The following is a 27,748-nucleotide window of genomic DNA, read 5'->3' as shown; positions in this document are numbered from 1 at the left end:
GCTCCCGGGCGGAAGCCCCGCCCAGAGGCGGGAAGCGGCGCTGCCGTTGGCGGAGGGCGGTGTCCGTCTGGCGGCGGCGGTTTCCGCTTCCGCGGGGCGGGCGGCGGGGTGGGGGGGGGGCGGGTGGTGGCGGCGGGGCTGGTGCCTGTGAGTGACACACAATGAGGCGGGCGGCGGGGCCGTGAGGGGCTGCGGCCGAGGAGGAGGAGGAGAGGAATCAGCAGCGAGGCTGTGGGGAGGGGAGGGGAGGGGGGGTGGGGGGAGAAGACGAAGGAAAAAAAAGGGGGGGGATCCGAGGGCCCCCCCCGCAGACCGGCAGCCGAACCGCCGCGGCGGGCAGCGAGCGAGCGAGCGGGGCCCGCAGCGCTGCGCCCAGCCATGGACAATCAGGTGAGGGGGGCGGCGGGGCCGTGCTGCTTGGGGGGGGGGGAAAGGGGGGGGTCCTGGGCGCCTCCCCCACCAACAGACACACAGGGGGATGGGACCCCAGCACAGGGAGAGGAGGGGGCTGCATCGCCCCTGCAGGAGCTGGCAGCATCGTGCCCTCCCCCCTTTTCGGATAGCCCCCCTCCCCCCCTTTTCGGGTAAGCCCCCCCCTTTTTCGTCCCCTCCCCCCTATTTCGGGCATCCTCCCCTCTTTCTCCCCCCCCTCCCTTTTTGTCCCCCCACCTTTAGGGCACCTCCCCCTTTCCTTGCGTCCTCCCCCCATTCCGCCCCCCCCCTCCCTTTTCGGGACCCCCCCCCCCCCATTTCGGGCAGCCTCCCCCTCCCTTTGCCTCACCCCCTTCCACTCTTTTTTTTTTTTTTTTTTTGGGGGGGGGTGGGGGGTTGCTGAGCCCTCGCCCCTTCATGGGTGGCCGCGCTGCAGCCTCACCCCGGCGGGGGGTGGCCCCGCGCTTCCCGCACGTTCCTGCCCCGGGTTCCTTCCCGGGGGGGTGGTGGCGGCGGGCAGCCCCCGGCAGCGCCGCTGCGGTGCCTCAGCAAGAGGAGGAGGAATGCTGGAAGTTCACCTGGGCTCGCCACGGCAGGCTGGTGCAGGCCTTTTGTGTGCGAAGCTGGCGTGCGGGCTGCTAGTAGGTCACCCCCGGGCTGGCGAGGTAAGGCCCGCTATCCCGTGAATAATAACCCGAAGGAGACCGAATGGAGACTGGTCATGGCTTTCAGGCAATTAGCGCATCAAACAAATACCAGAGCGCGCTACAGAGCGTTTATTAAGTTGAAAAGCAGCCTCCTTTGTATTATTACAAATCGTTTGACTAGGATCCTGGTTTCCCTTTGTTGAGAGACATGCTTGAGGGAAAGAAAAAGAAACACTCCATTTTCAGTGGAGCAACTTCAGATGTTTGTTATGTTGGGAGATCTTATTTTCAAATGTGTTTCAACTTCTGGCTTAATTCGTAGAGATTGTTAATTGGACCGATATGTGAGAAGTATAGCAAGTACAACTTTCACTCTCAGCTAAACAGTTCTTTTTTTTTTTTTTTTTTTTTTTTTAATGTTTAATTTTGTTCTCTTCCACATAGTCCCATCTGTTTCTCAGCTAAAATTTCTCAGCCGTTTCAACTAGAAAGGCAAATTCTGCAGAGTGACAGCCATTTGCACTTCTCCGGAGAGGGCTAGTAACTGGCAACAGTAGCAAAATTTAAAGGGTAATGATGTAATTGATAACGTGAGGCTGCAGAACAGACTGGATCAGTTGATGCAAATGCCTACCTGAGCAGTGGGATATTCCCAAAAAAAGCGTGCCCATGAGCACCCTCCAAGGTGAGCCCAGACTGCTGGCAGACTGTCTCTGCACTTACACCCTGGGAAAGATTGTGGCACTTTGAGCCAAACACCTTGCCTTTTTCTTAGTCCGTAACGTGGTATGGAAGAACAGGCGGCCATGCAGCGTTGGTTTTAGTGCAGGAGTGAGATGGAGCCAGTGTAGATGAACCCTAACGCACAAAAGAGGGAAAATGGCCTGCCACGAGGACTTGCAGAGGAAGGAAATCTAAAGGAATGTTTCACTAAAACAGGTGAAGCAATTGATTAGATGAGTTTGTCCCTAAGTGTTAGTGTTGATGTGTTGGACGGTGGCTGGGGCTATTTTACTGTAAAGATAATTGCTTGAAAGGCCGTGCTAAGGTTTATAGTTGAAATTAGCACTGGACTATAATTTGGGAGATCAGGCTTTGATGCCTGGTACTCTGTGATCCTTCTACCAAGAAAAAAGCATACAGCGATTAAGTGACTTGAGCTTTTTCAGAAAGTATTAACCATACTCTGAAAATCATACTCTGATAAAATGTCAGGCTGGACATGGAAAATGGTTTTTGAGCATTAATCATGGTTGTGTTTTCTCTTGCAGTTTCTCAGTGAGGAAATAAGGGTAATACTTTCCCTAAGCATTTGGCTGGAGCTTGGGAAGCTTTCGGTTTTTATTCATTGTTTAACGTCATGCCCTCAGGTTGGGTCTGCGTCCACTTGTGTTACGGATAATGACAAATAATGTTGCCTCTCCTAATTGGGAACTGCCAGAAAGAACAAGGCATTATTTTCAAGTCTGAGGTGAAGAAGGATGTAAGGATTAAAAACCAGCCCTCTCCGCTCCCCCATTTTTAATAAACTTCCAGTTACTGAAGCTGAATTTGGTTGTTTAGTTTGAGATGGCTGTGCTGCTGGTCTAGTTTGTATAATGTGTGTGCACAAAATTAACCCAGTAAGGAGTCAGATACGTTAGGTGTGATTCCATCATCTAGAAATCGTGCCCTAAGATTTGTTTGCTGTAACTTGTGTCTGAATCTTACTTGCTTTTTCCTCTGTTACATCTTTTTAATTCATTTGCTTTTTTCTGACTGTGAAGTCACCAAAAATGTGTGCATAATCACAATTTAATTTAATCTGTTTTTTAAGACATTTAATAGGATTTAAAAAAACAAAACAAAATTCTTAGACACTGAATACACCTTTCCTGCTTCTGTTCTTCTCTGATTAGAGTATGATTTGAGCCTGCAAATCAGAATTAGGTCATTTTAGTATCGGATATTGTGCAGACATAATATACATTGACTTTGTGAAAGTGTGTTAATAAAATGTATTTAGAAGAATGAAGGATTGTAGCTGTGTTCTACTGAATTACACATTCCTGACAATATCAAAAGCCACCAATTTGTGACTTGATTTTTCCTGTTTTAAGATTAGTTTTCTGTTAGCACTGTGAATTCTGTAAGCTGCGAACATCAAGTTCTCTCTCTGACACTTTCTAGGAATAAAAATTCTGCAATTAGACTTTGCCGACAATGTATTTGATAAGTGAGGTAGATAAACCTATTCCTCTTCTACAGCTGCTTTCTCTGCAGTGTTAATATTAGGGGATAAATAGGTATGAAGTGGTGCTAGGAACTATTTTTGGTACCTTTTCTGGTTGCCAACACCAGTCTTCAGAATGAGACTAATCTCTTGGTGGAGGCTGTTGTATTCTTCCCCTGTGCTTATCTAGTGTCTTCTCTCTGTGGGGCTCAGCATTAGCCATCCCACGTAATCTGTTCCATTTTGCTTATGGTCTTACCTCTGTCCTCAAACAGTGCACGGTTCAAGTCAAATTGGAGCTGGGGCACAGAGCCCAACTGCGGAAAAAGCCCACCACCGAAGGGTTCACTCATGACTGGATGGTGTTTGTCCGTGGCCCGGAGCAGTGTGACATCCAGCACTTTGTGGAAAGGGTGGTCTTCCGCCTACATGAGAGCTTCCCAAAACCCAAGCGAGGTGAGTCAAGGTTTGAAGATGGGTTATTGGGTCTTCTGTGTGAAACAGCACTGTGCAGTGTGGGTTGTCTTGTTCCATCAGGTTTTTGTAAAATCTCCTCTTGAAGAACAAAATGTACATTGCGTGCATTTGTCTTAACCTTTCCACCTTTGTTTGAGGAAGGGCAGGGAGAACGGGACCTTTCTTCTGATGAAAGGTTTGGAGGTGAGATGCTTTCTCTTCTGTAAGCATTAGTATATGCAGGTCCTCCAGACAGTGACAGGTGATTCATGGTATAAAAGACGAAGGGGGAGTGGTTTGTTAATACTGGCCAACAAAAGCTGGAAGAATACAATGGATGAGTGGCCTTCCTACAGGGCTAGTGTATTTACAGGGCTAGTGTATTAGAAGTAAGTAAACTTCTGCATCGGTCCCTAAGTAGCTGTGAGGTTTTCTGCAGGGTTCCGGCATGGGTATTTAAGGCAATGGAATTCACTGCAGCCAAAGGGGGGTCTCTGCCTCAGGACACTCCAGCTGCACGGGTGTGTGTGCACACTTTGTGCCCAGGGGAGGGCAACAAAGATGGTGAAGTGTCTGGAGGGGAAGATGTGTGAGGGGTAGCTGATATCCCTTGGTTTGTTCAGCCCAGGGAAGAGGAGGCTGAGGGGAGGCCTCACGACAGACTGCAGCTTTCTCACGAGGGGAGTGGAGGAGTAGGCACTGAGCTCTGCTCTCTGGGGACAGTGACAGGACCCGAGGGAACGGCACGGAGCTGGGACGGGGGGGGGGGTCAGGCTGGGTGTTAGGAAAAGGTTCTGCACCCAGAGGGTGGTTGGGCATTGGGACAGGCTGTCCAGGGCAGTGGGCATAGCACTGGGCTGTCAGAATTCAAGAAGCGTTTGGATACCTCTTGCAGACATGGTCTGATTTTGGGGTGGTCCTGTGTAGAGCCAGGAGTTGGACTTGATGAACCTTGGGGGTCCCTTCCAACTCAGGACGTTCTGTAATGTATTTGTGGTAAGTGCTGTGCAATCAGCAAGGCTGGGGGGCTGATCCAGCTGGGGAGAACATCAGAATTTTAATGTCTTTGTGCTGGATCAATTCTTTGCTCTTCCTGACTGTGCAGCACCGTGAACCTTATTGTTTGCTTGGGGCGGCTGGAACGTGTGGTTGAGGTGGAGGAGCAGGAATTGCCCTTCTTGGCAGCAGCAGGGACTTAAATCTATTTAAGATTGTGTTAACTGCATCTGCAGTGTTGTTATGTAGTGTTACCAGGAGTGCTGACTGCCTAGGAGTACCACTATAAATTACTTGGGAATGGGCGTTCTCTGAAGTACTTTTTTGGAAGACTGCTGGTTATGCAGGATGTCTTAGCACTACTTACTGTGTTGGTTATTTGTGAGAGTCCACGGTGGAAAACACCTGAGTGGTATTCAGCTCACAAGGATGTGAATCTGGTGTGGATGTTAATATCTTCTTCAAACTGATGCTGTAAAACTGATGTATGATAAGGCAGTGCCGTACTGAACTGGAAGCTTTCCTAGATTTTAAATGCTTTCTTAAGCTTTCTTATAAAGCTAGTATGCTTTTGACCAAATGGTGGATTGTACATAAATTGTGGGGCATATGCATACTATTTCTAGATCTGTTTGAAGGGCTTCTTCAAATGATTCTCTCTTACTTGAAGCAAAATCTACTGGTAGGCTTGTGCTGCTGGCTGGTTGCTTGTATAGTAATTTGAATTTGTTAGAAAAGGGCAGCAAAGGAACAAAGACTGCTTGGCAAATAAACTTAAGATTCCTGGTGCCATATTGGCACAGTTCTTGGGTTTTGTGCTTCCCCCCCCCCCCCCCCCCCCCCCGACTGTAGGGAGTTTATATGAAATTCAAATTAAAGCAAGTCTAGGGATTTTGATTATTTTCAGATCCACTCTTTTTTTCACAGTTGAATTTTCAGTGTGGCTTACTAGAACCTGTATGATGATAAAAGTGCTTAGAGCCAGGGTTAATATTAAAGAAAAATTAAGAGAACATTAACATTAAAGAAAAAGAATTTCTGTGTTTTTTAGGTTTAAGGTACTGTTTCTTAATCATATTGATTACTTGGAATTTTTTTGAGAAAGTAAAAACACTTGCACTGAATTCCCCTAACTGATTTATTGACTTCATTTACATACATTGTAGCACATGAATTGTATGCAAGTGCATCCGGTTCCTGAGAGGGAGAATATCTGTGCTGGTCTCGTGTTTCTCCTGGCAGCTGTTCTGTATATCTGTGCCACGGCCAAATGCTCCGAGAATCCTTTGAGCTGGCTATCACGGTGCTGAAACACAGTGATAGAGGACAGGAAGGATTCAGTAACACACCGATACAACAGGTAGTAGAACAGGAGGAACTGGGACAGGAAGCACATAGGTTAATTTCTTAGAAGTGATTAACTTTTGCAGTCGACATATCTGCAGCAGGCAGCACTGTGACCCTAGCGGCAAAGTGTTTCACCGTTCTCCGTTTACTTACATGTGAAGCAAATAGCTGCCTTTCCTTGCCCTTCAGGTTTGTTATGAGGTTTGGGTGAAGCAGCATATAGTATGGGTATTATGTAATTATGAAGATTAAGCATTGCAGGAGAACTTTTCAAGGGGGAAAAAAAAAAAATGTGCTTGCACATTGTGGGGTTTTGATGAATAAACGTTGGCATCAAAGTCAGTTTTACCTCTGTACGCTGTGCAAGTTCTCCCCTTTTGAGTTCTTGCATTTTTTTGCAAGACAGCTTTAACTGGCATTGTTGTGGAACAGCACAGAACTCTAATTGTATCACCACAAAAAGGAGAGGGGGAAGAATCTCACAGAGACTCTGGCACAGAGTGTGTTTTATGTTTCCTTTCTATGGGAGGAGCTAAGAACAGATTTTCGTTTTCCTAACTAAGTCCATGACCACCATCTTGTTTTGCTTTTTTTTTTTTTTTCCTCATAAAGGTCAATGCTTTAAATGAGTCTTGAGTTGTCGGAGACACACTTCTCATCTTGCAACTCATTTTCAGCTCAGGTTAAATTGCATTATATTCAAAATTAACATTTGTATATTCTCTTTTCAGTGTGCAAGGAGCCCCCATACAAAGTGGAGGAGTCTGGCTACGCAGGGTTCATTATGCCTATTGAAGTGTACTTCAAAAATAAGGTAGAATCTGATTTCTGGTCTTCTAATTGTTTTGAGATGTGCCAGAGACTGAAACTGCCTGACAGAAAGACTCTAAATTATGTGACTGTTTTATGTGTGTGTTTTTTATTACTCTAATAAATAGAATTTAACTGGGAGTTGGAAGCTCTTGCCAGACTTCAAAAGAAAGCTTTTGGCAGAAATGGAATTGTATAGAAAGGTAATATCAGGACAACGCAATGGTCCTAGAGATTCTGAACAGAGATTGTACCACTTGTGGCAAGCTTCTCCAGCATAGATAACAGTAAAACAGTTTAAAGTGTTTCATGCAAATATGGAAGTAAATCAATGTAAAACGCTGATTTTATAAACACTTTTAAATGTTGTTGACTGGCAATATATTTAAAACTGGATTTTTTTTCTTTGCAATTTTTATTAAAATAACTGTGCAGGTATAAAACTTATTGGCCCAAGACAACGATTTGCATATAGAGAAGAGTTATTTACAGCTCTGTTAAAAATATTGTTGTCCTGCTTCAGTACTCTTCCAAAAAAAAAGAAAACATTAAATATTTTAAATCTTATGATGTATTGCCAACACATGTTTGAAAGTTAAAATTTGGGATTTATTACTTGCTTTAAGTCTTACCACAGAGGTCACACGCTACATGACTTGAAGAAGGTTATGAAAACAGGGATTTGGCCACTTACATTTGTATTAACTCAGTTTCAGTTAAATTGTTTTGTTAAGCATAGATACTTTATCTTTCTGGTTTTGATTACTACATTCCAAAAAAACAAAAACGACAACAAAAAAAAAAACTGTTCTGGTTATTATTCCTGCAAGGGAATCTCGATAAACTAAAATGTGAATATTAAGCCACCTTCCAGTGGCTTAATGTACTCCCATCCCCTCAACCCTCTAGAACAAGCCCTGGGTTATGCATACAGCAGATATTTATAATAATTCTATTTAGCTTCAGTATCTTTCCCAGTGTTACTCCTGCAGATGTTTCTATTATTTTCTTCTTGCCCTAATCTAGCACAGTACACTCTCTGGTGGTGTTATTTGTGAATAATCAAGAGGGTTTTTTTTAGTCTACTATGTTGCTTTTGCCCCACTTCGAGTCTGAGTTTGTAACAAGCTAAATGATGAGACTGAGCACCTACTACAAGAATCTTTTGCCTGCTACTTTCTTTTGGGTGGGTGGGGTAAGCCAAAAGGATGTGAAGGGAAATGGCAGTTAAAGGCATGGAAGGGGATGGAAGTTTTTGATAGAAGCAGCTTTTCTGACAAGTACTGAAAACTGACGTGAATTAAAAAAAAAAAAAAAAAAGCAAAAACAACAACAACAACAAAACCCACAGCAGAACAAGAAGAACAAAAACACATCTTGAAAGCTTAAAAGTAGTTTGTACATTGGCTCAATTCAGGTTCAAAAACTACCTTTCCATTCTTGACCAAAAACCATGAGCATTTCTGTGCTGTTTGCAGTGGGAACCTCTAATGATTGCGATGGGTGAGATATGCTTTGTTTCTACTCTTACCTTTTTCCCCTTCCTTTTTTCACCCAGCCTTTTCTCACACTTGCCCTTTTCCTGTGGGTCTCCCGTGGCTTTGCCTTTCACATGTCCTCAGATCCTTCTCTCTCATTTCTGCCTCTCCGGCATCTTCCTGTAGGTGCACTTGTTTGTATTGACTGTCTGCATTTGTGTGCTTTTTTCTCTCTGTTCCCTGTATTCATACACTCCTCATAGAATATGGAACTGGCAGCTTTTCTGAGTATAACTTGGTTTCACACATGCTGGGGTCATCACTTCTCATTGTTTCTATAAACACATGATGGCATAGTTGTTCTTTCTAGCAATAGGGATATGGTGGCTTTTATAAATAAGGGAAATAGGTGGCCTCTGTTGTAGTGGAAACAATGGAAGCAGCAGTTAATTTGAGGGAAGGCAGTTTGCTTTTGGCATTTTGGTCTTCAGAAATGTGAAAAGTAGGTAGGAAAATAGTTTTAGTTGTAAATTTATCCTTGAAACTACAAATCTTTGCCCTATTTCTCACATGCAAGTATTGTGGAGAATTTATCTTCCGCTTTTAATTAATCAATCATCTAATTAATTTTGTCAGTAGTCCCAGTATTAGACAGGGGCAGGCAGTGGCTGAGGGAGAATGTGATAGCTTTGGTCTCCCAGCACATCGTTTGTCCAGAGAAATGTTTCTGGGTTCAGCCAGGAGGTTGAAATATGGAAGCTATACTGAAGTTACTTGAAGTTTGCTGTTACTTCTTTATAGTAATTTTTCCATCGCTATGTCAGCAAATGTTATATTCTCTGCCCATTTGGAAGTTAAGCTCAGTACTTGTAATTACTGGATGTTCAGAAGCTGCCCAATGTGAAGAATTGGTTTCATCCAACAGCTACTGCACAGTGCTGCTACTGACCTGAAATACAAAGAGTTGTGTGATTATTTTCATTGAGCGGGGTTGAAGGAAACTACGCGGTAAATACTGCTGCAAAGACTGGGATGAAGTAGAAATTAAAATGTTTGGGAAAGAGAAGGAGAAATGGCAAAGACTTGGAATACAGTTCATTTTCTCCTTCATTGAAGAAAGTGACATTAAAGCACCATATAAATAAGTACTTACTACTTAAAGGCCATATGTTCACTCTGATCTCTGTAAACCTGTTGATACTGGTGGGGATCAGCTGTTGTGTGGAGAGCATATATTGTTCTGAATTGATCACAGCATTTGGGACTTATCCTTGACTAAGTCTTTTCGAGTAGATATTATGGATTGGTTCTGGGATTAGATAGAAGATGCAGTGTTTTATCGGTGACCAGACAGGACGAGTCAGGTGGTTCTCACGGGCCATATGCTCCCTACATTCTAGCACGTTTTTGTTGATGAGTGAAGTGTGTCTTCTCAGCTGAAACAAGAGCTGTAAAGGTTTTGGGATTTGTTTATCGATGCACGTTTAGCTTTGTAAAGGTGAGAAGAAAAAGGATTTAAAGAGGGAATGAAGTAATCTTTGAAGGTTGATCTTTGTCATGGTTGGCTGAAACTTTTTTTCTGCAGTTTAAGCCGCCTTTCTTATCTGTTTCCTTTCACCATTCTAATTTGTTACTGGGATGATAAATAGTAATTGTCAGAGCCAGTGTACTCTTTGCTTTGGCTAAAGAAACAGGGGCATACTCACTGCTAAGAAACTTTTACTAAGATTGGATTAAGAATGTTTTTAGTGAACTTCATCAGGGATTTTCTTTAGGCAAGTTTGCATAAAATTGCCCATTAACTCTCCTCTGTGCTAGAATACTACTTTGCCTGTTAGGAGTAGGAGAGTCAGTGCTCTTGGCCCTGCTGGAGCTTTTTGATGCCTTTCTGTCAGACAGGGAAGTATCAGCAGAGGATTAGAAAAGGTGCAAGAGCCTGTTCTCCTCCTGTACAAATATGGTTAGGCCGTGTTGATATGTGTTTGTCCTTTCTGTGCTGTATTTTAGTTCCTTATTAAGTAGGTGTTTTCTCAGTCTTGCCATCTGAATTGCAGAAAATACTTAAATATTGCTCTGAACCTTGAGTATGTGTGTATTTGGCTCTTTTAGAGAGTCCCAGTTGCTTCTAGAGGCTGTCCAGTCTTCTATCTGCTCTGGTGTTGGTTGCCAGCTCGAGCCTCTGCAGCTCAACGTGGAAAATAAATGGCAGGACCGTAGCAGGTTAAATGTTATTTTTGAAAGCAGGGTTGACTAGTGATACTAGATCACTTGCGAATTTTTGGACTGAAATGTTAGTATGTTATTCCTATTTTTAAATCCGTGTGTTTCTTTGTGTAGTGAGGGCTGCTGTTAGTGGCTTCTGGTGCTTGAATCAATACAAGCTGGGTACAATAAACACGTTGCTGTTTTTCTGATACTCTTCTCCTTTTCTTTTCCCTACCCAATTTCAACGATCTTGAGATTTTTTTCACGGCGTTGTTGTCTCCAAATACATCTCTCATAGTAGTGTACATTCTAATCAGGAGGCTGTAGCATAGGCATGACTTTGGTACTCAGTCACTGTTACGTTTTTGCATCCTAATTAAATTAGGTCTTCTCTGTGCTTTCATGTTGTTCTAATGTAAGGCAGACTATTCTAATGCAATGTGGATGAGATGTGTTAAAGCCTGTTACAGACTACCTTCCCATTGCAGGATGCTTCCAACATTTACCTAATGGAATACATGTAACTTAGGGTTTTTTTAGTAGTGAAAAGGGAGGCACGTGAGGACGGCAGAGAAATCTGTTTCTTCCAGTTTCATTCAGAATAAAAACATGTATGCTTCCCCCATTCTGCAATATTCAGAGAAGTGCTATGTAAAATGCACGTAAAATATGGAAGGGAAAAATTACTTGATTCTGTTTTTCAGAGTAGGAGCTCAGTGGAGATGTTGTGTATGAGCTCAGATATGGCCAGACAAATGAGGATCAGGGCTGTGCCATCAGAAAGGTGTTAGCTGGTCCGGTTCTCCTGAGGAAGGCTGCCGAAGTGGCTGTATTTAGGCAAAGTGCTTGATTTTCTTCAAATCCCTGTGTTATGGGGGCAGGGTCTGTGCAGGTTTGAGGAAAAGAGGAGTCAATTTCGCCTGTTGCTGTTTGTGATTGCTGTAAGTTGTGGAAGGAGTAAAACTGGTCACTGTCAGCGCTTTGAGCGCAAGCATTTGTTTGCTACCATCTTTTAGGTCCATATCACCTTACGTACCAAACCTGAAGCACTTCCTTCTGTGCAGCTGAGTGATGCATCTTTTTAAATATTCCATCCTAAAATGATGGGTGTTATCAGTTCATCCATTCTTCCACCCGTCCTGGCGAAAGCACCCGTGCTGTGTCTGTAGCCAGTGTTTGGCACATCGACATGGCTCTTCCTGCGCTGGAGAGGTTGTAGTGCCTGGCAAGGAGGCATTGTCAAACCCAGCAGCCTTCCTAGCTGTGCCAGCATCATATCTTGGATTTGTAAGAGCTGGTAGATTATTGAATACTTGTATTTGAGCAGTGAGTACATTTTCTGATTTTCAAAGAAAGCAATTGGCTTCGAATGGGGGACAGTTCCAAAAAGCTGACCTCTTATCTTTTGTGAGGTTTTACAGGGCTTAATAAAATAAGGATGGCCTTGCCAGCAGAGCGCAAGGTAAGGCTGGGGACTTGCTTTAAAAATGTATATTGCTCTATTCACTTTTAAATGTCCTGCCCTAAAGTGGGAGGGAAGACTAGTCAGACGGGTTGTGCAGGCTGGGGGTTCATTTATACAGACGTTATGAACTGGATACAGATAAATGACTCTGTCAGGCTGGATCTGTGGCAAAAGGGAAGTCCTGTTAGATGTTATGGTTATTGAATAACCATGAGGCTGCTTCCTTGGTGTGCTAGATTTTTGTAGATAATTTTGTTTTATGGCTTTCTAAAAGTGATTTATGAGCTTTATGTGCACGCTACCAGTGAAATTCTTTTGATTTGTGTGAAGTGGCAAAGGGCACACCCTGCCTTAAAAACAGGACAAGGAAATTTTAACAAAAGACTTTGAAAAATTCCTGCTCTTATGAAAAGTGCCAAAAGAACTTTAACCCTTTACTTCAGAACTCGGAAGAAAACTAAAGCTGCTCCAGTATTCATAACCGCACCGGCAGTCAGTGCAGACAGGAAGCTGGAAAACAGTAAAAATAAAGGACAATGTGCTCAGGTTTGGAGATCGGCGCTGCAGCAGGCGGAATTCAGTGGATGGAGGGAAACTTACAGCGGCTGCAAATATGGCTGGGCCCTCACTCAGCACTACACGCTTCTCTTTTCTTCCCTTGCATCTGAGATTTAACGAGCAGATATGGACTGAGGTTCAGGGTGTCCTTACTCAGACATTCCATGCCAGGTTAACCATTTGACAAAAATGACCATTGAATTTTAATCTGAAAGGCAGTAGTATCTGCTAATTATAAATTCACGTCCTTTCTAAAGCCTTTCTTGGAAGTAAGGCCCTTTAGAAAAGCTTATGGTCTCAGAAGGCAGCGAAATATCCACAGTAACTATGTTTCTCCTCTTCTTAGTTTTACTTAACAACAAGGATTGAACATGAGAATGTAGAATTGTGTAAGGGTAAAAAGCTTGGCTCTTCTATTCAGATAATGCTCAAGCAGGAGCATAGAAAGTGTTGCTGCAGCAGGAAAACAAACTGCCTGGAGTATTTGTGGATCCCAGCATCTTACTCAAAAAGATTTTGAAGTGTGACACTGCAGATTGATTGTGGCATTCTGTTTAGAGTTAGAGGATGTGTGGGCCCAAGTCAATTGAGGGATATTTTCTTTGGCTTTCTTCTTTTTCTTTTTTTTTTTTTCCTCCTCCACTCTTAATGGTTGTTTAAAGGGGAGAACCTTTGACGGAAGTCCGGATGGGTTAAGCTTTGGAGTGCCTTGACCTGTAATCATTAGCAGTCAGCGAAGGCAGTAAAGAATGTTTATTTGCAGCTTCTAGCTTTGAGACTTTTGTACTTCTAGGAGTGCTGTAATCTTAACTATTCACTTGGATGGGGGGCTTCTGATGTCCTGAGACGATACAAAGGATATTTTAATGATCATGGTACTTGGCTAGGGCTTGCTTCCCAGAAGGGTCGAGATCTCAGAGTTGGAGAAAGTCACATTTAAAAAGTGTCTTAATTCTGCAATAAGTGGAAATTCATCATAGAGGTCTGATATGTATTTGGGAAGTTCTCTGATACTTTAGAGCCTGTATAAAAAATGGAATACCTAAGACAAAAGGGGAATTAATCTTCTATTCCTATTGCTCTGAAAGCAAACAGGCAAATGACACAGTGGAGTTCTAATAATGTGCCATAACAGCCTTTGACTAAAGCCTGCTTTTGCTAATGTATCCAAGATCAATTCCATGTCGTAAACTAGGAACACGTTTTAGAAACAATTCTTAGGCAACATTTGAATTTCTAGTCATCCTTCATTTAAGTTTATTAGACTTTGAGGGACCCTCTACAGCTGCTGTTTTGACTCCAGTGTAAGCATGCACATGCAGAGCTCTCTAATGATTCAGTTAATGAGAACAGTCCTTGTAGCAAAGAAGAAAATGACAAGGCAATGTATTTGGCAAGTATATTTTCTTCTTCCCATTCATATGTTTTAGCAGACACTGAACACTTTCAAGTACAAGTGGATTCTTCAGGACTTTTCCAAGAGACATTCTGAAGACCCTTGTGTTGGTAGCATGCTCTTATTTGTTAATATGAGACTTCTCTATTGTATGTGGCTGCTTAGATGTCTGCCTTCCCCTGTTTGGAAAGTTAGGATGCAAGACCTTAACTCCCAGGTGGGCTTATGGTACTGATTTTGATGTAAACCAGGTGTGCTTACAACACTTTATTATTAGGAGTATAGCTGGTACAAGCAATGGCTTATTTAGTGATGCTGGCATCCCCCAAGCAAACAGCAGGAATTGGTGTGGTCTGAAGCTGTTTGACGCTTCAACCTATTTTCAGCAAATCTAATGGCTTGGGCTGGAAGCCTGCGGCATCTGTTCCCATACAACAATGCAACTACACCAGGAAATCGAGCTGATGGATATGAATTGTGGAAAAGACTGCTGTGCAGCTGCTTGATGTTGCGCATTGAATGAGGCATATGGGATGCATTCATGTAAACACTGAAGGTACTGTAACAGGGGAGTCTGTTTTGCCACTTTGGAGTTTTCATACTGAAATGCAGAATGCAAGAAAGCACTAGGAAATAGAGTGTCAATATTTTGCAATACAGAAATATTATGAAATACTTGCAATTTGGGGGCAGTGGTGGGAAGGAAGGGATTTCCAGTCTTCTGTACAGCAAATGCTTAGTGTTTGCTGTGCTTCTGCAGCAGGTGGAACAGAACCAGTGAGGCGCGAACGATCCCCAACATGCATACAAACTCTGGATTTCTTCAGTGAAAGCGTCCTTGGAAAGTTCAAAAGCTTAGGATATCTTCCCATTCAACTCCTGCAATATGCATATTGAAAAGGATTTTACAAAATGAGTCATCCTTTTATAATTGTGGTTAATCTTTTCTCAGTACCCACAGAGATCCTGTGAGTTCAGAAGTTGTCCTCCCTAAATAAAGGATTTTGTTTTTCATAACATTGATTAGTTCAGTTGCTTCCCAGAGAAGATGAGATCTGAATTTTAGTGAAAGCAAAATAGTGGATAAAGATTGTGAATTTGCTTTCCAGGGATTATGTGAATGCTTTTAAACAGATAATTGTCAGTCAGTATTCTTCTCTGTGCATTTCTTTTGCAGTAAAAAGACATGCCTGAGTTTCTGGTGAGAGGTATGTTAACTGTGTGTGTTTTAGGGACAAATAGCTTATTTTCCAGCTTTGGAAAGCTCTTTGATCTCTTGATTAAAAACTGTGAATGCAACACTTATTTGATGGTTTATTTGGGATTCTCAGGAGCGACTCTCTGCATTCTCTGACTTAGGGTGCTTGCCAAACTTCTTCCTTTTTCCCAAAGTCTGTCTTGTTTTTAGGAGGAGCCGAAAAAGGTTTGTTTCACATATGACCTGTTTTTGAATTTGGAGGGAAATCCACCAGTGAACCACCTTCGTTGTGAGAAGCTGACTTTCAACAACCCGACGAAGGAATTCAGACGCAAACTTATTAGGGCTGGAGGGGTAAGTGCCAGAGGAACTGGAGATCTGAAGACTTTCTGTTAAAAATTGTGTGATTTAGGTTTGTTCTGAGGTTTCTTTTTACCTGCAACCAAGTAAGCTATAGTTTTCTATGTTCACTTAAAGACCTCTACCAGGTTTTATTTCTGGTTATGGAGCAGCACTAGAAGCAGAATGAATCATTTGTGATTGGTGGTACTTTATTTTCAATTTGAATATCACTTCTAACATCCAAGCAGTAAAGCCACTCTGGAAATGGAGATCTATGGGTGTTAGATGATGTCCATCAGGCACTCAGTTATTGTTGACGTTCCTAGTGTCATGAGCTCTATCTGTGTAGAAAAGGGAGAGGCTTCCAGTGTATTCCTTACTAATCTTTGTCACAGGAAAGATCAGCAGATAGCATTTGTTGGTCAGTAAATGTCCTCTAAACCTGGGTTTGGATCCTTGTGGCCTAGCTAATTAAAAAGTAAGGAAAAGTGTTATAGAATTCAGAGTAAAAATGGGTGTGGGAGGAAAAAGCTGTATTCTTGAAGCCATGATAAGGTTATGGGTTACTACACATAGTTGTTGGATAAACTGTTACTTCTGGGAAATTAATACGCAGTGATAGACTAAAGAAATTATCCTTAAGTAACTACAAGATGTAGGTCAATTAGTAAGGGCCGTGTAGTGCATAAAGTTTTTAACCAGAGGTTGTCATGACTCTGAGACACCCCATATATAGTAATGCATAATTCTGTTTTCTTTAAGGACTTTATTCAAAATGGTCTTGACTGCTGGCAAAACTTTCTTCCGAAAAACATTTCTAACCTGAACAATTTATTAAAAAACAAACAAAAAAAAAACAGTGAAGTTTGTCAATAATAAATCTCAAGTGTAGTAAGTATTCCAAGCAGATTTGTCCAGATTTTCCTCAGAATGCCAGTGCTTTTCTGTGTTGGGTATGAAGAAGGTGGTGCTTATTTTCAGCCATAGGATGGCTGGAAAATCATTTACACTCTAGGATTTTAATATCTCATTATTGTGTTCCTTAAGTATTAAATTGTTTCAATGGTGAATCACATTTGGTGGAACTTTTCCATAGGGTTACTCTGACAGAATATATGGGAGGTAAGAAGGAAAGCTGTTTCATAGAAGTCAGCACTTCTTAAGATCTTGTCAAGGGAGATACCCAAGGTCTACTTTTTTCTTTTTTTTTTTTTTTTTTCCTGAACAAGTGAAGTCTTGCTCATTCCTTCCAGATTTCCCTTGGTATCTGTTTGCAAAGTAAGAGCATTTGCAGCAGAACACGGGTTTTTGTCCAGAGCTCTGTTGCCTGCTTTTACTCAGAATATTGGAGGTCCCTTTAGGAAAGGTACTTAATGCTGCACATTCCTTTGAATTGTTGTGGTTTTCATGTTCAGTATTTCAGGAGTTGCCTTGAGACTGAGCATCTTAACTGGAATTGTCTAGACAATAATTGTTATGGCCTTTAAGGTGGGGAAAAAATAATCTAAAAGATGAATTAGTGTGTTAACTGGGCAAGTGACTTAGTATAATCATGTGTTAATAGTATGTTCACCTTTTCTCATACATAGTTTTTTCCCTCTCTGTTACTAGGTGATGGTAATGCCAGAAGGAGCAGAAACAGTTTCAAGGCCAAGTCCCGATTATCCTATGTTACCCACAATACCACTCTCTGCCTTCTCTGATCCTAAGAAGAACAAACCATCCCACGGGTCAAAGGTCAGTGTAACCTGCTTTTTCATCATTTTGAGGTGAAGAAGTCTCTTACAACTCTATGAATAAGAGCTTGTTCTGGCTACTTCTAATTCTGAAAACTTTGTCCTTCTACTCTGTAGTTCAGTCTTTAGGAAGTCTACATTGGCCTCCTTTCCTGTGCCATTTTTTCCTAAGTAAGACTGTCCATTTCCTAGTAAATACAAGGAGGTGGAGTCATCAGAGACAGAAATTGTCATCCTGTTTAAGCTTGAAATAAGAATTGTCAGGGTAAGAATTAGTTGTTCTTTTTTTTTTTTTTTTCTTTTTAATCTTATTTTATACCAGAGTAATGCAGTGAAGACTGCTTTGGAAATATGTACCTAAATATGCACCCACAGTTCCAAACCAGCTAATATTGTGGAACTTATAATGTTAACTGCATCAATAATTTACTTGCCCTCTAAATTTAGGAAGCATTTTCATGATTTGGTAAGCTTATCTACAAAGATCTTTTGAAAGAAAATTAAATGCCCAAGACTGAGAATTATTGGTGAACCGTATCTTCCTGCTGAACATGAAGATTTATCTGTATTAGCAGATAAAGTTGTATCGAGTCCTCTCTGATTGTTTTGACTTGTCCTTAATGCTGAAGATGAATTGTGTGGATCTTTCACTGTTATGTAAAGCTGTGCTCTAATTCCTGTGGGATTTCAGTTTCTTAGCAGCAAGGCTAAGTAGAGAGTCAGCACTTCCTCTGTCTTTAGGACTACTTGGCATAGTGGTGGAAAAAGCATAAAATATGCTGCATTTGGTCAAGCTAGTGATTTCAAGATTTGATGTTTGCCTCAGCAGTATCTAGTTCTTGAGACTTCAGAAGAAGCTTAAGTTTTCTTTTTTACTTGTGTAATAAAGCTACTTTTCTGTAATTTTACATAGGAGAAGCAATCCATGGGCAATGCGCTTTGAAGCAGATTACATATTCTTTATCAGTCTGAACAGTCACAAATATTAATAGCAATACATTTTATGGTGTAATACAATTCCAATACTCATTTTCTTCAAGGCTCTAAACACTTCAGGCACTTCAGTCATGTCTTCTGATGTTGACATGAAACGGAATAAGGATGCCATAACTATTAGTGGCTGATTTAATTTTGGTCAGGAATTAAGCATTAGAAAACAGAAGACAAAAGAGGAATAAAGGGCTCTGACACAAGCTCTGGTGAAAATTGCTGGTAGCTAAAGAGACAGTAAGTCACCTGCATCTCGTCCCCCAGATTGCCCTCAGAGGTGTGTGTGTGTTTGCATCTCAGCATGTCCAGTTCATACTCCAGTGTCTGCTGTTTAAATCTGTGATTAAAGTTGATGAAATGCCTGCAAGTATCAGAGGCTCTGGCTCTCTTGCAGTTGTGGGGGGATTGAGTATTTTTAAGTTGCCATGTAATTGACGTGGTGAGTTTAAAGTTAGGCTGTGACCATAGCTTGTATTTGCTGTGGATGTGTTTAATGTAAAAAAGATATCAAAGAAATTTGACTGTTTTTTCCTCAAACTTGGTGTGAAGTATGACTTTGTATAACAAACACTACATGAATGGGTTTCTTCTTATCTGGCTTCAGATGTTAACCCTGCAGATTTAATCTGAATTAAATACGTAGCCTCCCTTTATAAGCCATGGGAAGGAACAGGTGTTTGTGAAACGTGTTTCTTCCTGTCCTATGGTAGATGTTGAAGTGCGTACTGTCAATTTCTGTCCATCAACTGTAGGGAAATCTAGATGTCTGCCTTGGAGGTAGATGAGTACATTTTGCAATGGTGGGTGTAAGTCTACAAGAAACAAGGTGCTTCAGTGTGATATGAGTTTTTTTTTTTCTCAATTCTGTGTAGAGTTTCAATTTCATACCTAGCTCGCATGTTTCTGTTACTAATACTTAGGATGCAAACAAAGAAAGCAGCAAGGCATCCAAGCCACACAAAGTAACCAAGGAGCACAGAGAGAGGCCAAGAAAAGACTCTGAGAGCAAAAACTCCTCCAAAGACCTTGAAAGAGAACAAAACAAGCCTTTGAAGGACTCCTCCAGAAAACCCACTGAGAACAAACTGCCTAAGGAGGAGAAAGCACCTCCAAAAGCTGCTTTCAAGGAACCAAAACTGGCCGTGAAGGAGACCAAACTGGAGAATACTTCTCCAAAGGGTGGGCCGCAGCCGGAATTAAAGTCTTCCAGCAAAAGGCCCTCCAATGTGGAGTCACCAAAGCCTAGTGCCAAAAAACAAAAAAAGAGTAGCTCCAAAGGGGTAAAAAATATTCTGGGGACATCTCCCAGAACCTCATCTTCCTCATATCCAGAGAAGAAACCAACTAAGGAGAAGATGAATGCCAAAGTGGAAAAGGTAAAATCTGAGAGTGAGGCCAAGGAGATCAAAAAGCCTGTGGAAATGGAGGAGTCAAATTCAGAAGACGAAACTTCTTTCAAGTCAGAGGTGAGTAGGGATTGGTCCTTTACCAGATTTTTAAAATCACGATGCTTAAATCCTTGCATGAAAAGACAGTCAGAATTATTCCCTCAGACAAGACCAAGAATCAGATTGGCACACGCTTGTCTGGGCTGTATCTCAGACAAACTACTGTTTGAAAATTTGGTCATTATTAATCACTGCAGCTGCCTGGCTTACCTGGTTCAGATATGCAGTGCTGTGCAGGTTTATCTGCAAGCACGGTTATCTAAATGTTGGAGTTTAAGGTTATGGTATCTCATTCATTCCCTACAACAACATTGATAGAGCAAGAGTATAGTAAGTGTATACAGACTTTCTACCTACTTATAATATAATGTTTTTGAACCTGGTCTTAATTCAGAAATTGAGTGAATAACTTTAGGGATTTTTTTTTTCAGAAATATATAAATGTAAATAACTCTATGCCTGACAGCCTGTGAGAAATGTTATTGGCTAAGGCTCAAAATACAACCACGTGCCATTAAATCTAAATTGTGTTGTAAAACAAACCAAATTGTTATTCTACTACTATTTTTAAAAGCTGTCTAAATATCTTTTTCCTCTTTACAAGTAAGAACATTTCTCACCCTCTATCTTCTGAAAATTGTTTACCCAAAGAAGGCAAAAAAAGGAGTTGAAAGGCACAACCCAACCCAAACTGACTACTTTTCTTGCATATTTTGTTTACTCTGAAGAAGCTATATGTCTTCTAATAGGTTTCACAGGATAAGGTCACATGAGTTTTTGAACTGCGTACTACTGTCTGCTTTTAGAATGATTTGTTTTACTAGAGTGAATTTCCTAGGGACAGCGATTTAATCAGCACCACAATACAGTAAGTATTGATGTGTTTATTTCAGAAAGGGCTTTTGCAGAAGATTCCTAATAGAAGAGTTTATTAGGGAGATGCTAATTTAAGTTACTCTGCAAAGATTTTTCCAGACTGATTGAGCGTGAAGCTTGTAGATTAAAAAGAACCAGCTCCTCTCCACTTTAAACCTTGTACCTGAAGTGCATCAGCCCCTCATCTCTGTACACCTCGCTACAAGCTTCTCTTTTCTGCTGCTCTCTAAGGCCTGAATGGCTTGTAGCTCCTTATTTCTTAGGTGTCTGTCCCTTGGGACTTGCCATGCAGCTGTAAGCTGATAGCATTGTTAAGACTGTGCTGTGAAACCACCAACTGTGGTTGTGGTTCCACGGTGTCTGCTGCAGGCCTGTCTTGCCCCCACCAAGCTTTGTATGCTTCTGTGTCCTCTCTTGCACCAGCTCTGGTGTCTGTTGGATGCCTTACAGAGCTATTTGAGTGCCTGCCCAGGAGGAGGATGGGAATACTCAGTGTGACGGAGGGGGAACTGTGGCAGCTTTCTGTCAGCTCAGCTTAGGTTTCTGTGGAATTTGAAGCTTAGGGATATAACTGCATAATGCATTGGCGTCAGCAGAGAAGACCGAGTTCCTTTTCCATCCTGGGAGGGTCTTTCTGCTCCCAACACTGCAGTTTGCTACTCCATCGTTTGTATTGGTACAGCTGTTTGTGGCTCTGTGTGGTAAGCCACATCACTAAAGTGAATGAGCAGCTGGAGGTGGACCGGGGCCCGGAAACTCTTAAATCAGCTTTCCTGCTGAAGCCAACGTATTGTGCAACATGCTCTGAGGCTGCAGCGCCACGATTGCTTTGAGTTGACATCTTTGCAGGCTGCTGTTGAAAGGAACGGTCTTGCTCTCATTTGTGCTGCTGGCATGAGAGCTCGTGTGACTTTGCAGTGGGCTGGAGGAGTTCCTCCTTCCATTTCAGCTCCAATGCTGAAAGTTAGTTGTTCCTTTTTGTGTATTCTTTTTTCCATCAAGACCAGTTCCCTGATCTGGCCTCATGCTTGGCTGCCTAAATGCTAGTGCTGACAAAAGGGAGAGGCTGAGATGTGAGGGTTGGATCTCTTTTTTCCTTTGTTAGCGTATGCCTTTGTCATATCACGGTGACAGTAACGGCAGCCCAAGCATGCGGAGCCCGTCTGGCGGGATGCCTGCTAGCTGGTTGAAATAGCCAATACAGTCAATGGCAAAAAGAGAAGAGGGGGGGACTTTACAACTTCTGGCTTCTGCTTCTCAAGCCCTGTTAAGTTTTTTTAGGGAACACCTGCTAGATTATCAGGAATGAATGATGGTAAGATGGAATCTGAGAAAGAAACAGGAGCTGTGCTCTCTCATCTTGAAAACATTGCCCTTTACTTTGCTGTAATTTTACTAGACAAACACATATGCTGCAGAGTGCAGCACATGGATATTGGCGTTGCTAAATTATTCTGCTTTGCTACTGAATAATTTGCAAGGGTAATAATACCTATTTTTGACATCCTGCGTCCACCCCTTTTCCTTTTGTAGGAGTTGAATAAATGCAACTCTAATCTTTAGTGATAAACTATAGGGGAGGAGGGCAGTATTGAGATGAAAATCCTACAGCTTTCACCAATTAATGCCCAAAGCTGCAGACATGCCTCTTTACCTGTTGACAGTATTGCTCTTGCAGTATTAACATCTTCTGTAACAAAGCTTGTTGATCAGTGGCAATGTGAGGTGTTTTTTTTTGTTTTCTAGCATCAGGATTCGATAGCAGAAATAGTAGGTGCATTCTCAGGAGTGGAATTGAAATGCTACATTTCCAGGGAATTACTTAAAAACAAGCAAACAAAACTGTGCTGTTACAGTACATCAAGAATCTTTAAACTAGGTTCCACTGAGAGAGTAAAAACCTGGGAGATGATTGTAAGTCACTCCTGCTGTCAGGGAGGAAATAGTTGATTTGCTTTCACTGCCACCTCGTGGCAGTGCGCTAAAGCATGCCAAAGCTGTGCAACAGCTGATCTTGTGCTCAAAAACTTACAGAGCACTAAATCTTGGCTTCTGGATGTCATTAGGAGCAGTAGTTTCTAACTTTTTTTTTTTTTTTTTTTTAATCAAACATTTACTGCACACTACTGCCAGTGGAGCTGGTTTCACAAGAGTTTAGCTGGTTTTTGTTAGGTTTTCAGAAGAAACTGGAAACAGTCCAGTGGATCACTAACATCACAGTAGAAATAACTGTTTTGAGGGCATACTCAAAAGTTGGGATATCTTTAAGTTTTGGAGTTAGATGAGTTCAGTAGGACAGGTATCTTTTCCACATCTAATGATGAGTAAGAAATGATCAGAGAATGTCGGTGGGTTAAAATATGTACAGGTCTGGAAAAAGCTAACTTTTTTAAAAGAAAGCATTGACAATTGTGCTGGGTTGCATGCCAGTCATCTTTTGCATCTCACAGTAAGGTGTTTTTTTTTCACTTTGGCATTTTTCAGGTGCTGTTTTTTTGTCACTGAGATTATTTGAAACTACTGGCATGAAGGATTTTGTTGGGACCTTTTGATGCTGCTACCCAAGTGTGCTGGGCTACGGTGCACTGAAGTTTTCACAAATGTTTTTATTTACCTTGCCTTTGTGTATTTGATGCAACTCTGAGAATTGCATTCAGTGATGTATGGTGTTTTAGAGTGCTCAAATGTTTCTGTCTTGCTGTGCTTTGTGCTCTGTGCTGATTCTCCGGATTAGAAGGGTTAAGATTTTTTCTTTTTTTTTTTTTTTTTTTTTCCCTTTTATGGGGGGTTAAGTCTGTCCAGTCCAGCCCTTCCAACTCCAGCTCCAGCTCCGACTCCAGCTCTGACTCTGATTTCGAGCCATCTCAGAACCACAGTCAAGGTGTGTTGCGAGAAATAAAATTTGTTAAAGTCTTCCTTGCATAATATTAAAAGGCTCATGAGAATTAGATCTGTTTCCGCAGTGCCATATACAAGGCTAATACACTTTCTTTTATGGAACTGTGTGTTGAAGCTGTGATGTTTCAGCAAGAAAAGGCAATAATGTCATAGTGTAGTTATGAACAAGTACGTTTCTGGTTTGGGCAATTAGTTTATGACTAGGGTATCTCTCTGGATTTGGATTTCTCCCTGTTGACTTTGGTTTCTATCGCAGCTTATAAATGTGTGTTGCTGCCTAATCTTATAGCATCATCAGAATTTTTCCTTCAATGCCATATATGTTTTACTAAAAATTAGAAATGTGGCATTCATCATTTGGCTAGTACATAACAGGTTGTCTTTCTCTGATTTCTCCACTGATAATCCAAAGAGAGATACTGTAGCAATAATAAGTGTTCTAACCCTAACAAGTGCAGTATTACTACAGATACGGTCTATTGAGTGACATTTAAAATAGTCCCCAAATACATGAAGAACATGTCCTTTTTTTTTCATTGCAGAAGAGTGGGAGGGTTATGGTGGAACAGAGTGCTTTACAGAAATAGGGATGTTTGTCAATTCTGCTTGAGTTTTGAGATTAGAACGTGTTCTTTTGGCAACTTCTCTGTGCAAAGCAAAAATACCAGGGTATTCTTCCCAAGAAATCTTGATTGATCTTAAGGATAACTAATCCAGTGTAGATCAGGGAGTTCAGATGGAGTTCTGCCATGTGTCCTAGACCAGTACTGATCTGCTTTCTCCCCTCTGATCCTAGGCCCGCTGCGCTCCATGGTGGAAGATCTGCAGTCAGAGGAGTCGGATGATGATGACAGCTCCTCTGGAGAAGAGGCAGCAGTCAAAGCAAACCCAGTCAGCCGGGATTCCAGGTGGTACCAAATCACGAAGAAAGATGTTTGCTGTCTCTTTGCCCTCCATGTTTGGTATTTTTGCATGCCCTCTGTTTGGAGGAATCAAAGTAACAGGGCTGTGCATGAGAGGAAGGCGGGAGAGAAGAAGCGAATGAGCAGATGTGTCAATGAAAGCAGCAGGGTGAGAACAGAATTGGATAAGGAGAAATCACTGGAGCTGAAAGAGAGGGAGCTACTGGAAAGTGGTGTGTGTTGAGCTTGCAGGTGTTGGTGACTGAACCCCTTAAAACAATCACCTAATTGTCATCTTTAGATCTCTGGTGGGCTGAATGGTGTGTGACAGCTTTGATCTGCAGAGATTAGAGATGCGTTGTGGAAGCTGTCGGCATGTGTGCTCTTCTTGCTGTGTCTTCACTGATGGTGCATGCAGGCAGTTGGTTACTTGACTCCTATGGGACTTGGTTAACAGCTGTTTCCTGCTTTAGTCAATGGAAATAGTTGAATTTCATCCTTCTCCCCTCAGGAAACACTGATGCAGCCAAAATCTGGAGTCTTAGGCTGAGTATTTGAAACCAAATGCTTGGCCTAGATAGCAGCTGCAAATTTTACGTAGTGCTTGTGTTCACCAAAAAAATCTGTTGCACTCTGTCATTATCAGCTAAACAGGAACTGAGAGATTTTAAAGAGTAATTTTATTTATTTATTTTAACCTTTAAGGGGATAGGTAATAAATATTTTTTTTTCAAACTCATCAAAAGTAGGATACTTTCATCTGTATGGCATGAGAATAAAGAGGAAATCTAGGTGATCTACGTAATGCTCTAGGTGATCCTACTCGGCAGGGGGGTTGGTCTAGATAATCTTGAGAGGTCCCTTCCAGCCTCAGCTGTTCTGCGATTCTTTGAAATCTCAAATGTCACGACATAGCAGAAACACTAAATAGATACGTTTTTTGTTGCTTGGGTGCTCCATGGAGATGTTAACAAGCCTCTCTTGAGCAAATACTCTGTTTTGAATGTTTTTGAACCCACAAAATGCAGTTGCCATTTGCAAAAATCAGGTGGTACTTGGTTATTCAAAGGGAGTGTGAGTATGGGAGAGCTGAACTGCTAGCTGTAACGTGTAAACTAAAGCTGTCTCTTTTGCCTGCCCGGGAAATGGAAGATGGCAAAGGTGATGTCAGGTGTGGAAAAAGAAAATTCTTGGGAATTACAGATAGACTTTGTCTCACAGACAATTTGGTAGACTGTAATAAAGAACAGAAAGAGCGGGCATCATTTCTGCTTCACTTAGCTGTCAACCGAACCGTACACAGTTAGATACTTTTCCCATTGCTTGTTGACGCTAATTCTGTGCTCCTTGTTTTCCAGACTGAGCCTTAGTGACAGCGACAGTGATAACAGTGCGGACTCTTGCCTGCCAAGTCGAGAGCCGCCTCCTGGTCAGAAACTGCCTGCAGCAAATAATAAGGTATTGAATCCTATGTGCCCGTGCAAAATTGCTTTCCACCAGTGCTGGTTCCTGCATCATGTTCAATCCATGATGCTAGTTCTGGTTTGCACTGATGCTTCTCTATTTCACTTTCTTCATCAGAGAGGTAATTTCTCCTGATTCAGTGCTGTGTATCCAAACCATTAAGCCATCATTTTGTCTGAACTACTTTTGGTCCCTGATGTTGATTCGTTTTACCCTCAGGCATCTGGAAGAAAAAGCCCAGAGTCTTGTAACAAGCCAGAAAAGATCCTGAAGAAGGGAACGTACGACAAGGTATGTTTGAGAATTTGCATATCATGGAACTGTTGGATGTTCACTAACATTTCTGTGTATAAAATAATTTGAGCCAGCCTAGCATGTTCAGATTATTCTGCCTTGGCAGGTTAATGGCTTGAGTATAATGAAAAACAGATGCTGAAAGGATAGACTTTGGAGAGTAACGCTAAAGAAATTGTGTATATTAGATAGACCCCCAGGTCTTTTCCATGTGCAAAATATTAAAATTGTTTTATGCTTGCCCTTTGAACCATTGATGTGGCCACTGCTGCAGTGGTGAGTGCTTCTTCATTAAAAGGCAGTTTTAATCTGTCTTTGATCTTACAAATTAAGGATTTTTTCAAGGCTCTATTTTGCCTATAGTTGAAACCTTTGTTCAGTGAAACTCCCTTCTTTTCTTGCCTCCAGGGAGAGTCAAGCAGCGTATGTTCTCCTAAAGAATGTCTGACTTGCAAGCAAATAGTCAAATCCCAAGTTGTCCAGAAAGTTTCCCCCCCTTTGATTTTTCTCATCAAGCAATTAAGTGGGAGCTTAATACTTCTTTCTAATCACAGAATCAATCTGTAGCTCTCATCCTTTCCTGTTTTAAGACATTTTCAACAGGATAACAGATCACAGGTTAATTGCTTAATGTTAGGTTTAAGTGTGATCTTGGAGATACTTGCATCTGAGTTTCCTGCTGGCTACAAAATTTTCTGCCACTGAATACTGTTAAACATAGCTGAGATGGCTTATCTGAGAAGAGGTTTGTAGGAAATGGTACCTTTTATTAGACTTCTTAATACAGATAGAATGGGACACTTGAGAGCCATTGAAGAGAGAGAATGCCTGAAATTATCACCAGTTTTTACAACTGTCAGTGTTTTTATAAAAGATATTAGCTTTGCCAGAATGTATAGCATTCAATACTATTTAGGTGTTTGGGGAAAAATGCTTTTTTCTGTGTGCTAAGGAGGAGTATGTTTCGCTATATTTTTTTTGCCTTGGTACAATTACATAAATGAGTTCAGCTTTGCTGATACGAACATGAACAACTCTGGGACAGCTTTAGAGATTAAGAGTCTATCCCCTGTGAGCAATAGTGTGCCAGGAACTTGCCTTGTTGGCTGCTTAAATTAAAAAACAAAACCACTGACACAAAAACAACCAAACAACCCCGTGTATATGAACAATTAAAATGATACTGAGCTTGTAAATAATCCTGCATTTCCCACTGTGGGGTGTGTGTGTAAAACTAACTGGGAACAGAGCGCTCTCAAATAATTATTTTTTTTTTTACCTAAACACAAATAGGTGCTCAGATTGCTAGGGTGTTGATCACGGAGCATTGGTGCAGGTGTCTTCAGGTAATGGGTAGTTATTAGTACAGCCTGCTGATGAAGAACTTGCTCTGAAGTTGACCTAGCTGAAGGATTTCACCTTGTTGAGGTCCTCTAAGCTCAAAGTTTTTGGCAGTGTCTTAAAGCTGGTTACAGGTGAGCTCAAAGGTTTTGATCATGTCTTAAAGCTGGAGGCAGATGCTTATTTATCGGTGTCATTTAATAGCCTAGTTGTTGGTATTCAGGCCATCTGTATTTCCATGAAATCTGTAGTCTCCC

At 41.7% G+C, this 27,748-nt stretch overlaps 1 protein-coding gene across 2 annotated transcripts in view; it reads left to right on the top strand.

Annotated features, from left to right (window-relative positions):
- The first annotated feature begins 239 nt into the window (after positions 1-239).
- The window catches only part of MLLT1 (MLLT1 super elongation complex subunit), a 31,333-nt gene continuing 3,824 nt past the window's right edge, over positions 240-27,748 (top strand). For both annotated transcript variants that reach the window (XM_082780052.1, XM_082780051.1), the window contains exons 1-10: positions 240-390; positions 3,567-3,747; positions 6,822-6,904; positions 15,411-15,554; positions 17,154-17,279; positions 19,189-19,734; positions 23,386-23,473; positions 24,287-24,398; positions 25,751-25,850; positions 26,076-26,147. In XM_082780052.1, coding sequence (XP_082636178.1) covers positions 379-390; positions 3,567-3,747; positions 6,822-6,904; positions 15,411-15,554; positions 17,154-17,279; positions 19,189-19,734; positions 23,386-23,473; positions 24,287-24,398; positions 25,751-25,850; positions 26,076-26,147 — 1,464 coding nt within the window. In that variant the 5' untranslated portion in view covers positions 240-378. The remainder of the gene's footprint in view (positions 391-3,566; positions 3,748-6,821; positions 6,905-15,410; positions 15,555-17,153; positions 17,280-19,188; positions 19,735-23,385; positions 23,474-24,286; positions 24,399-25,750; positions 25,851-26,075; positions 26,148-27,748) is intronic.

The sequence above is a fragment of the Aythya marila genome (genome assembly GCF_965140915.1).
Source record: "Aythya marila genome assembly, chromosome: 27".
Taxonomy (NCBI): domain Eukaryota; kingdom Metazoa; phylum Chordata; class Aves; order Anseriformes; family Anatidae; genus Aythya; species Aythya marila.
This window is presented reverse-complemented; position numbering and strand designations above follow the sequence as displayed.